This window comes from Pelodiscus sinensis, chromosome 3 (genome assembly GCF_049634645.1).
Source record: "Pelodiscus sinensis isolate JC-2024 chromosome 3, ASM4963464v1, whole genome shotgun sequence".
NCBI lineage: Eukaryota > Metazoa > Chordata > Testudines > Trionychidae > Pelodiscus > Pelodiscus sinensis.
Genome location: NC_134713.1, coordinates 39,005,953 through 39,017,742, shown reverse-complemented (window position 1 = coordinate 39,017,742; position 11,790 = coordinate 39,005,953). Strand labels below are relative to the sequence as shown.

The 11,790-nt window shown below is 48.5% G+C and overlaps 1 protein-coding gene across 2 annotated transcripts in view; it reads left to right on the top strand.

Moving 5' to 3' along the window:
- CSMD1 (CUB and Sushi multiple domains 1) overlaps positions 1-11,790 on the top strand; it is a 1,865,804-nt gene that overhangs the window by 1,431,144 nt on the left and 422,870 nt on the right. For both annotated transcript variants that reach the window (XM_075923597.1, XM_006137767.4), the window contains exon 17: positions 1,195-1,382. In XM_075923597.1, coding sequence (XP_075779712.1) covers positions 1,195-1,382 — 188 coding nt within the window. The remainder of the gene's footprint in view (positions 1-1,194; positions 1,383-11,790) is intronic.

Here is an 11,790-nt window from a genome sequence, read left to right as displayed (position 1 = left end):
TTTTATGAGCTTCTGAAAGGTAAGAAATATAAACTGAGTGGTAAGAGAAAAAAGTCTGAGACCTGAATATCCTTTGTCTGTAACTGAATTTGGTGTATGAGTGTTTTTAATGGATTAATATTAATTGATATGTAAAGTATAATGGGGCTGACTGGGAATTTTTTTCCATTTATAACACCATTACCTACAAACATGGTACTTTCTTTCATTTTGAAGTAAAAATGTAACATTATTTTTGGTTACTTGTCAAATTAAAATATTTTAGCCTTATTTGCTAGGTTGACACAGTTTTACACAGTCACTTTTTTCAGTGATCTTTAATAATAAAAATTCAGCTTTCTTTCTCCCTGGCCCACTAATGATGTGTCTCTTCTTTTGTTAAGGCAGTTGGAGGATATTTGCTTTCCAAAATCATGTTCTGTTGTACAGAGACACAGGTTTTCTTGCCCCCAGAGATTAAACCATTCATCTCTACTAAAGGAGTACATAGATTGTCAGTTATAGCACATTTTTCATACCTGGTCATAAAGTATAAGTCTTACAAAAGGACAGAAGTCTGTTTCTACATGAATGATCTCAAACTCTTTGAAGATGTCTTTGGAGTTGAAATTGTGACATGCAAATTGAAGTACAAGGGTTCAGATTTCCTAGTTCATTAGGCTATCTGACATAACCACAATCAGTTGAGAAAAGTGTTTGCTGCGTATCATGTCAGCCAGTGCTAAAGCTAGATAGGACTAACTGGAATTCATTTAGTACTGGAATGACTGGTAGTAAATGACTGCATACTTAGCCACCTTTTATGAACTCCATATACTTAGAGGCAGTGTATTATACTGGATATGACACTAGACTGGGGCGTAAGGGACTTAGATTCAATTGATAATTAGGACCTGCTGTGTGATCTGGAGCAAATCACTTTGCAGACAAAGATTTGAAGGGGCAAAAAAAACCCATAAAAAAAGTTATTTGCCTCAGATGGCTTCATAGATCAGCATCAGAACTGATAGAAGAAAGGAGGATGAGAAAGGGGAAAAATGACCCTTCTTAACTTTTAATTATTTTGATATATCTGTAGACATTCTTAATTATATTAACTGAAATTCGTGGTCACAGTTACACTGGAGTTCTAACATTTTCTGAAAGTTACATTGTTTCTCTGTTTACATGCTGATATGATATGTTTCTTTTCAGATTTCAGACTGAAGTTAATTATGATACATTGGAAGTTAGAGATGGGCCAGCGAACTCATCACCATTAATTGGAGAATACCATGGTACACAAGCGCCACAGTTCCTTATTAGTACTGGCAATTATATGTATCTGCTCTTCACTACAGATAATAGTCGTTCTAGCATTGGCTTCCTAATTCACTATGAGAGTAAGTCTGAGATTTCTCTGATAGATATTTATTTAAATATTAAAAATAGGAAAAATATGAACAAATAAATTACCATTGATATATTTCCATAAGGTCAAATGATGTTTCCCCATACTTAGGAATAGATTCTGAAACCTATGATAGTGCTGAATTTGTTTTCTCCTCATAGTGGGGTAAAGTGTTAAGCAGCAAGAATAAGGTGTCAGAATCTGGCCCTTGGATTATAAACTCTTTGAGACAGGGATAATCTTTTCAGTATGTGTGTGATATATAAGTACTTTGTCTGGTATAATAAAGACATGATCCCTGACTGGGACCTGTAAGCAATACCACAATGCAAAATTATTTCTGTGAATCCCACAAATAACTGTAAAGATGTGTTTTAGGGATCGTCTATAGATCTTTACATATGTAAGAGCTCAACATCCCTGAAAGTCAGGGTAATTTTAGTGTAGGAGTCAAATTTTAGGGACCAAGGTTTGAAAAATGTTGCCCTATATAAATAGCTACATCATGTAAACATTGAGGAGAGTTGGCAGTTTTTCAAAGGGACATTATTAAGGGCCCAAAAGCAAGCTATTCCGCTGTGTCAAAAAGATAGAAAATATGGCATAAGACCGTCTTGGCTTAACCACGAGATCTTGCATGATCTAAAAATAAAAAAGGAGTCATATAAAAAATGGAAAGTAGGACAAATTACAAAGGATGGATATAGGCAAACAACACAGGAATTCAGAGGCAAGATTAGAAAGACAAAGGCACAGAATGAGCTCAAACTAGCTACGGGAATAAAGGGAAACAAGAAGACTTTTTATAAATACATTAGAAGCAAGAGGAAGACTAAGGACAAGATAGGACCATTGGACAGTGAGGAGGGAGAAACAGTAACAGGAAACTTGGAAATGTCAAAGATGCTTAATGACTTCTTTGTTTCGGTCTTCACTGAGAAGTCTGAAGGAATGCCTAACATAGTGAATGCTAGTGGAAAGGGAGTAGGTTTAGAAGATAAAATAAAAAAAGAACAAGTTAAAAATCACCTAGAAAAGTTAGATGCCTGCAAGTCCCCAGGGCCTGATGAAATGCATCCTAGAATTCTGTCAGCCGATGATCAGGGCAGTGCATGTGTGTGTGTTACACCCGAGTCTTCAACTGCTGAGACACAAGGCCCTGTCTCAGTGGGCAGTCTAGGTGAGACTGACGGGTACCCTGAGAAGAGTTTAACGTCCGTGACCTTACTGCTAGGACCGGGGTCCCGTCGCAGAGGGCAGCCAACAGACTGACAGATGCCCAAGTTTATAGGAAGAGCTTATTACACCTCAGATTTTTACTGCTAGGATACACGATCCCTTCGCAGCGGGCAGTCTAGGGAAGACTGAGAGATGCTCCAACGGATCTGTCACCTGGGAGTGACAGGATCCAAACACCCAAGCTCTTCCTATACCTGTCCCTTATGATCGGCTGAAGTTCTTTTAAATTGTGCTTGGTTCTGTTACAGCAACTGAAGGAGTCAGGTTAAAGCTTAAACAGTTACTATTTTATTGTTACAGGGTAAACTTAGCTGTTAAATGCTACACTATCAGTGTAACAGATAACACTACAAAGGACAGGACAGAAATTACACTAAATAAGTCACTTACAGGTACCATAAAACCCTTTTGGTTCTCTGAGCTCTTATTAAATGCATGCAAAATAGACACCTAGCAGGTATATATTCTCACCCCTGCATTCCAGACTTGGTGTGACCAGTGTCTTTCTCTCAATCCCTTGGGAAGAAGTAGGGTGAGGTTGGGCGTCCCACAGACCTCGGGAGACAATCAATACCTGCCAGCAGGTTTAAATAATTGGAGCTCAAATGGGGTGGGCTACTAAACCCCTCTTTATACCTCTTGGGTCATGTAGGCTTCTTCCTGGTCTCAAGTGGCCAATTAGGAAAAATGGCTTTGAACACCAAGTTTCCCACGAAGGGTGCAAAGCATAATTCACATCTGGGAAAATGCAGACAATGGGCACCTCTGGTATGTGATGGGCGAAGATTCCTCTCCTGGGACAGTGCAGGCATGTCAATTATTGGTACTAGCCATCAGGGCGGCGGCAGGCCCCGGGTCGTCAGCTAGCCCATTTACTGTCTGGTTTCTGTTTATGGTAAAATCAGGTACAGGCAGCACACCTGCGTTCCCAGGGCATCAAAGGCTGACTGCCTTTCTCTTGCTCTCTGGCGGGGAGAGGAGGAGTGGAAACCAAGATGGGGTTCATGTCTGGCTACAAATACTTAAGGAGCTGATAGAGGATGAGCCTCTAGCTATCATCTTTGGAAAATCATGGGAGACAGGAGAGATTCCAGAAGACTGGAAAAGGGCAAATATAGTGCCCATCTATAAAAAGGGAAATAAGAACAACCCAGGAAACTATAGACCAGTTAGTTTAACTTCTGTGCCAGGGAACAGAATGGAGCAAGTAATTAAGGAAATCAACTGTAAACACTTGGAAGGTGGCAAGATAATAGGGAACAGCCAGCATGGATTTGTAAAGAACAAATAATGTCAAACCAATCTGATAGCTTTCTTTGATAGGATAATGAGTCTTTTGGATAAGGGAGAAGCAGTGGATGTGGTATACCTAGACTTTAGTAAGGCATACCTAGACTCTGCCAATATCTAAATCTTTCATTCATTAATAAATGAAACATTTTTGCTTCCCTTAAAGGTAATCTGCAAACAAGAAGAGTTTGCTTTTAGTAATCTAAAGTAGGTATACATTTTTATGTTTTCTTCCCCATAACTATCTATAGCTATATAAGTAGCTAAATAGATCTCTATAAAACTTCAGAAATCAGGAATATCAAACCTATCTTCCTTATTTTTGCGGGAGAAATTTCTCAGCCAGCATATGAAAACTTTCAGAAAGAATTGTTTTTCTTCTAAAACTTCACCAAGTATTTGAGTTAAAAACATGCATTGACAGAAAGAAGTAAAACAATGTTTTTAAGGATTTGGCTAAACCCCCCTTCCTTCTTACTTGTCCATGCTCCACTCTTACTATATTTGATGTGATAATGCCACCAGCTGACCATATTTTTCAGAGCAGGACAGCTATCTTTCGAGAGTTGTGTGCAGGAGGCAATGGATGAGGAGAGAACAAAGAAGTATAGGTTTCAGGGCTAGCCAGTGATGCATGTTAGCAATATTCAGAAATGCCAGCCAGCTAGCCAACAAAGTAGAGAATGGCTCAGCAGCAACTCAGGGGAGAGGTAGGGAACAGGTTTAGGGATCAGAGGTCTCTTATGCCTGGCCTATATCCATTCCTCAGGAGAGCCAGATGCTCACTGAATTGTCAATGGGAGGCCTGGAGCCAGAGATGCACTTTAGAAGAGTTGGAATACATGGCACACACTCTATTTTTCAGCTTTTCTTGTATATACAAAAAGGGATATGGCAAAGGGAGAATATCTTTTCCTGTTTAATTGTAATACTTCAAAAGTGGTTTGGGTCCAAGCTATCATAAGAACAGATGTGTCACATTTTGAGATCCCACTAATTGCTTCAGAAAAGTGTGTCAGGGCTACATTTAAAAACAAAACAAATATTTTTAATGGAGATGGTAATATGTATTTTATCCAAAAATGTCATGGAAAAATAAGTTGTTTATAAACAATATTTGTAGTAAATCTGAAAAGAGAACTCCATCATTAAACTGTGAAATTTAGATATTTTAATAATGCTTAAAAGAAAAATTCAATGCAGCCTTTACCAAATTGCTTCTGAGGCCACAATAATTTAAGTAAAATATGATCAGAATAAAGCCTTAAATAAAAATGTGTGTCTTTAAGACTGAATATATCAAAACCTACATCAGATCTGTAGGCAATTGATTAACTCCATATCTTTAGTATCTGCATTCTTGATTTTTGATGTCATTTATTAATATCATTACTGAAAATTAATGAAATGCTTGTAGACCAACTATTCTATATCTAAGCAAAAAGGCTAGTACAGTTCCTGTAGTTTTTAAGGTAAAACTACTGAGAAATAATTTGCCATATAAAATGAACAGCATTTACAAAAATTTAAAATTGTATAAGAATGACAAACATCATTAACATCATTCATTACCACAAGGTCAGTTTAAGAAATGGTGACATAGGGTAGATCTATACAGCACCAATAACTAGGGTTATTTCAAAATAACAATGTGAATGTCTACATAGCAATTCCATTATTTTGAAATAATTTCGAAATAACTGATGGCTTATTCCATAATCTGCAAACCTAATCCTCTGAGGAATAATGCCTATTTCAAAATAGCTTTTCAAAATAAGGCGTGTAAAGACGCTCCACTGCTTCTATTTTGAAATAGCCCCTCACCAGGGACATTCTAAATTATTCCTCCCAGCGTCTCCAAATCAAGATAGCATCTACATCAGGGAAGCCTGCCTCAGACTAATTTTGAGGCTTACCTGTAGTGTAGACGTGCTATTTTGAAATAAGGGTACGTCTACACTACAGCGCTAGTTCGAACTAACTTAGTTCGAATTAGTTAATTCGAACTAAGCTAGTTCGAACTAGCGCATCTAGAACTAAAAACTAGTTCGAACTAGCGTTTTGCTAGTTCGAACTAGCGCGTCCACACTGATTGGACGCAGGGGGGCATTTAAGGGCAGCTGAAACCGGTTCTGGCAGGGCATCAGGTCAGCAGTTGCTTTGTGTGGCTGCTGTCTGAGGCTATCTGAGGCTCGTGCTTAAAGGGACCCCCCCTGGACAGCCGGTTCTCAGCTTTTCCTGCTTGCTTGCCAGCCTCGCAGAGGGACAGCAAAGCGTCGGTCTCTGTGCCCGTCTGTGTCGGTGCTTCCCTTCGGGGGGGCCGCCGCAGGTGGCAACATGGAGCCACGGCTCGCCCTGCACCTTCTGGTGCACGTTCTGGACTTGCTGCTGCAAGCCTGCCAGCAATGGCTCGAGGCTGCCTGGCACCACCTGGGGAACGTCAGCCCCCTGCCTCTCCGCCTGGCCGCCCTGGGGGCCGTGGAGGAGCCGCGGCGGCGCCCCGGCACCGGCGTGCCCCGCCGCATCTGGCGTCTGGACACCAGCAGCGACTGGTGGGACCGCATCGTCCTGGAGCGCTGGGACGACCGACAGTGGACCCAGAACTTTAGGATGAGGAGGGACACCTTCCTGGAGCTCTGCGAGTGGCTCGCCCCTGCCCTGCAAAGAAGGGACACTCGCATGAGGCCCGCCATCCCCCTCCAGAAGCGGGTGGCCATCGCCCTCTGGAAGCTCTCCACGCCGGACAGCTACCGATCCGTCGGGAACCAGTTCGGCGTGGGGAGATCCACTGTCGGAGCAGTGCTCATGCAGGTACGGCGCTCGTCGGCCACCGAGCCGGGGGGGAGGGGGGCTGCGAGGAGGGGATGGGCCGCCCCAGGGACAAAGGGGGGGGCGGGAGGAGGCGAAAGCGCCCCGCACCGGAGGGGTCGGGCTGTCCCGGCCGTACTACACGCCGCCAGGGGGGTTGCTTCCGGGAGTGGGGCGCGGGGCACTGCCAGGGCACGCACGCTCCCAGCCACCCGGGCGCCCCACTGATTGACGCTTTGCTGTGTCTCTCTCCGCAGGTGGTCAAGGCCATCAACCGGGTGCTGCTCCGCAGGGTGGTCCGCCTCGCCGACCCGGACGCCGTCATCCGGGGATTCGGCGCCCTCGGCTTCCCCAACTGCGGGGGGGCCATCGACGGGACGCACATCCCCATCCGTGCCCCGGAACACCAGGCGTCCCGGTACGTGAACCGCAAGGGGTACTTCTCCGTCATCCTGCAGGCCGTATGTGACCACCGGGGACAGTTGACGGACATAAATGTGGGCTGGTCCGGCAAAGCACACGACGCACGGGTGTACCGGAACTCCTCCGTGTGCCAGCGGCTGCAGGACGGGACCTTCTTCCCCGACCGCCACATCAGGGTCGGGGACGTGGACATGCCCGTCTGCCTGGTGGGGGATGCCGCCTACCCACTGCAGCCCTGGCTCATGAAGCCCTACACGGGACACCTCAATCCCTCCCGCCAGGCCTTCAATAACAGGCTGAGCAGGGCCCGCATCGTGGTGGAGGGGGCCTTCGGGCGACTGAAAGCCCGCTTTCGATGCCTCCTCACCCGTCTGGACCTGGCCGAGCACAACATCCCTCCCGTGGTGGCGGCATGTTGTGTGCTCCACAATTTGTGTGAGCGGAAGGGGGAGGCTTTCTTGCCAGCCTGGATGGCTGAGGCTGACCGCATGGCTGGACACTACGGTCAGCCCCGCACCGCCGCCGTCCGGGAAGCCCAGCGGGGGGCCATCCGGATCCGGGAAGCCCTGCGGGAGAGCTTCCAGGTGGAGGAGGAGGAGGACTAACCTCTCCCTGCATGCCCCACCGGGGCCTTCTTCCACCCTACCCCCCCCCTTCCCCTTTCCCCTCCCTATCTACTGTACAATAAAGACACCTGTTTTTCAAACAAAAACGTCTGTTTATTTCAGAGAACTGGGGTGGGGGAGGGAGGAATGAAGGTGGGAGAAGGGAGGGGGAAACCTGGGACGAGGGAGCTGGAAGGGGAGGGGAGGGAAGGGAGGAAGGGAAAGGAAAGCTCAGGGGTGGGAGTCTGGGTGCCTCTCCCGTCTCGCCACACTGCGGGTCCGGGGGCGTCGGTGGGGAATGGTTGTGGAGGGGGGGGCAGAGAGGACAGGGGGTGTGGAGGAAGCAGGAGCGGAAGCAGGAGGAGCAGGAGGAGCAGGGGGAGCAGGGGGAGCAAGAGGGGGAGCAAGAGGGGGAGCAGGGGGAGGAGGAAATGGAAAGCGGTCTAGCAGGCTCTGGAGGTGGCCTCGCAGGGCACGGCCCTGCTCCTCCAGGGCCTCCAGACTCCTCTGGCGCAGCCTGAGGTCCTCCTGGACCCAGTGGTCCTGGAGACGGAGCTGTCGGTCCAGGAACCGGAGATGCCGCCTCTGGTAGTCCTCCTGGTTCCTGGCTGTCCTGCTTGCCCGGGCGCGGGCGGCTGCTGCAGGCGGTGTGGTGCGCCCTGCAGTCCCCGGTGCTGCAGCTGTGGTGCAAGAAGACCAGCGGTCAATTACCCCAGGGGCCCAGGTGTGTGAAACCCAGCTCCCCTCTGCAAGGCCAGGGCCCCTGCAGGATCCCCAGCTGCTGCTCCGTAGTGGGCAAGGCCCAGGCGCACGGTCCCGGGGCTCCCTCTCGCCCCAGCCCCCCGTACACATAAGGGGAACACGAGGGTACTCACAGGTGGATGCCTCCCCGGCCTCTGATGATGCAGGCGAGTGGCTCTGTGGGGTGCCTCGGGGGTCCCGGGTCCTGGGAAGGCTGGCAGCAGGCTCCTGGCTCTCAGAGCCCTCTTCCTCCTCCTCGGTGTCCAGGAGCGGTCCCTCTGCCCCGGGGTCAATCACGTCCCGGGGGGCAGGGACGGCATGAGGCCCCAGGATGCGGTCCAGGGCATGGAAGTGGGGGCAGGCCTCCGGGTCAGCCCCTGGCAGGCAGGCCCGGGAGTAGGACTGCCGCAAGTCTTTAATCTTGCAGCGCACCTGCTCCCGGCTGCGCTGGTGGCCCCTGGCGGCCAGGCTGGCAGCCATGCGTCCATAGACGGCCGCGTTCCGGTGGCTAGTGCGGAGATCGTGGACATTTGAGGCTTCCCCCCAAACCTCGATGAGGTCCACGATCTCCGCACTTGACCAGGCGGGCGCCCGCCTTTTGCGCCCCCGGGCAGGCTCCCGGGAGCCGCCAGGCTGGTCGTGGGGAGCAGTGGAGGGCTGGGAGCCCTCGGATGGCTGGCTCATCCTGTGGCAGGTGCAGGCTGTGCAGGCACGGGTGCTGGCAGCCTTGCAACTGGCACAAAGTGAGTAGCCAGCCCGTGGCCCTTTAAGGGCTCCGGGGCCGGGAGGGGGGCAATAGAGTTTCCCTGGTGTTGGCCAGAGTGGCCACCAGGGAAACCTGGGAAGCCTTAGCCTCCCACTAGTTCGAACTAAAGGGCTACACAGCCCTTAGTTCGAACTAGCTAGTTCGAACTAGGCGTTAGTCCTCGTAAAATGAGGTTTACCTAGTTCGAACTAAGCGCTCCGTTAGTTCGAATTAAGTTCGAACTAACGGAGCGCTAGTGTAGCGCATAGGAAAGTTAGTTCGAACTAACGTCCGTTAGTTCGAACTAACTTTCTAGTGTAGACATACCCTAAGCTATTTTGGAATAACTATTCTGGAATAGCTTATTTTGAAATAACCATGCAGTGTAGACATACCCTTAGAATTAAAGAGCTCCTTATTTCCTTTTAGTGTATAGAAGCAATAATCTCAGTGGACAATCCAGATAGAAGATTAGATTTTCACCTGTGGTGGTGGAGTGCACAGCACAAATCTGCGGAGGTGACTAAAAGTGGCATAAAGTCCACCTTCTTACTTTCCCAGTCTTGGAGCCATTCCACAGATTAGGCCTTAAGCATCATCAGTTAGAGGCTTTGCTGCTCCTTGAGGTGAAGGAGTACAGGGTAGAAGGAAGGCATCTCCATGCTACAGTTACTGCCTCTTTGGGGGAGATAGAGGAGTTTCCTGCCACCACCTCTCCAAGGCGGGTAGGTGGAGCCATTGGATACAGTCAGGGAAGTTTGTAGTTTACCTAGCCTCAGATTGACTTATTTTGGCCCTGAATGTAAGAATTCATTGATTGTCTCATCCCCTGAATTCTCATATGACATGAAAATGATTGTTAGTAACATGAGATGATCATACTACAATAGACTATCTAAGGGTACGTCTAGACTACACATCTTTTTCGACTGAGGCTTTTTCAAAAGATATTTTCAAAAAAGCCTCTTACAAAAAAGAGCATCTAGATTGCACAAAGTGGATCAAAAAATCAATCCGCTTTTTTGAAAAAGAGCGTCCAGATTGCCTGGATGCTCTGTCAATAAAGGGCACCTGGAAGCACTTCTGCCAAGGCATGGGAGCAGCCTTTACTTCCGGATCCTGCTGCATGCCCTTTGCAGACATGTGCTTTAAGGGATCCTCCTGAACTGCCATTCCTCTGCTCATGCAGATGGCTTTCCTATGTCCTAGAGGAACAGCAAAGCTTCCGCAGTGCTTGCTTTGAATGCCCTGCTTTCTGGGACACCACAGCATTTTTTTTCCTGCTTCTGTTTTTGTGGTTTGAATTGTTTTTTTGCCATGGAGCCAGAGCTGCCCCTGGGCAGGCGATGGCCCCACAGCGTAGTGCTTTAAGTGCTTCTGCAACTCCATGAGACCTTCATGGTGTTCATGCCATATCTGGATTCTGAACCCAGCCTGGAGCTTCTCGTTTGGGATGCAGCAACACTGTTCTTGCCACCGAACTTCCATGAGAGGCATTTTTGGAGGCTGGAGACAGGTGCAGACTGGTGGGACCGGCTCGTAATGGAGCAGTGGGATGACCAGGCTTGTCTCCGAAACTTCAGGATGCAGAAGTCCACATTCCAGGAGCTCTGTACCTGGCTTGCCCCCATCCTGCAACAACAGGACACTCACCTGAGCTCTGCCTGGAGAAGAGGGTGGCTATTGCCGTGTGGAAGCTGGCCACCTTTGACAGCTACCAATCACTGGGACACCAGTTTGGCCTGGGGAGATCTACTGTTGGTGCTGTGTTGATTGAGGTAAGTCCCTCTGGGAAGGGGGGCAGGCCATGAGGGGTAGGGAGACTGTAACAGGAAAGGGCAGGGGGGCAATGGAGGGGAGGTGGTAGAGGGCTCCTGGCCTCACTCTGCCCTACTGCTGGGAATGGCTGCCGGGGCAGGGGGGAGTCCTAGAGTCTTGGGGGGGGGGAGAGGAGGGGAATCTCCCAAGGAGTCGGACAACTCCTCTAATTTCTGATTCTGTATGTTTGTATGTGTCTATTTCTGCAGGTGTGAGGGCCATCTACTTGGAGCTGCTAAACAGGACTGTCCACTTCGGAGACCTATACACTATCATGGCTGGTTTTGCAGGGCTGGGATTCCCAAACTGTGGAGGAGCGCTTGATGGTACTCACATTTCTATCCGTGCACCGCCCCATTGAACAGCCTGGTATATCAAAAGAAAAGGGTACTTCTCCATGGTGCTACAGTCCCTGGTTGACCACCATGGACTATTCACTGACATTTGTGTGGGGTGGTTAGGCCAGGCACATGGTGCTCAGATCTTCCGAAATTCATACCTTTACCAAAGGCTGCAGGCTGGAATCTTCTTCCCCCAGCAAAACTTTGCTGTTGGGGATGTGGAGATGCCAGTCTGCATTGTGGCTGATGCAGCATACCCCCTCATGCCCTGGCTCATGAAGCCATACACTGGGTATCTGAATCCGAGCAGGGAACTCTTTAACATGCACCTGACACGAGCGTGTCTGCAGGTGGAATGTGTCTTTGGCCAGCTGAAGAGAAGATTTAGGT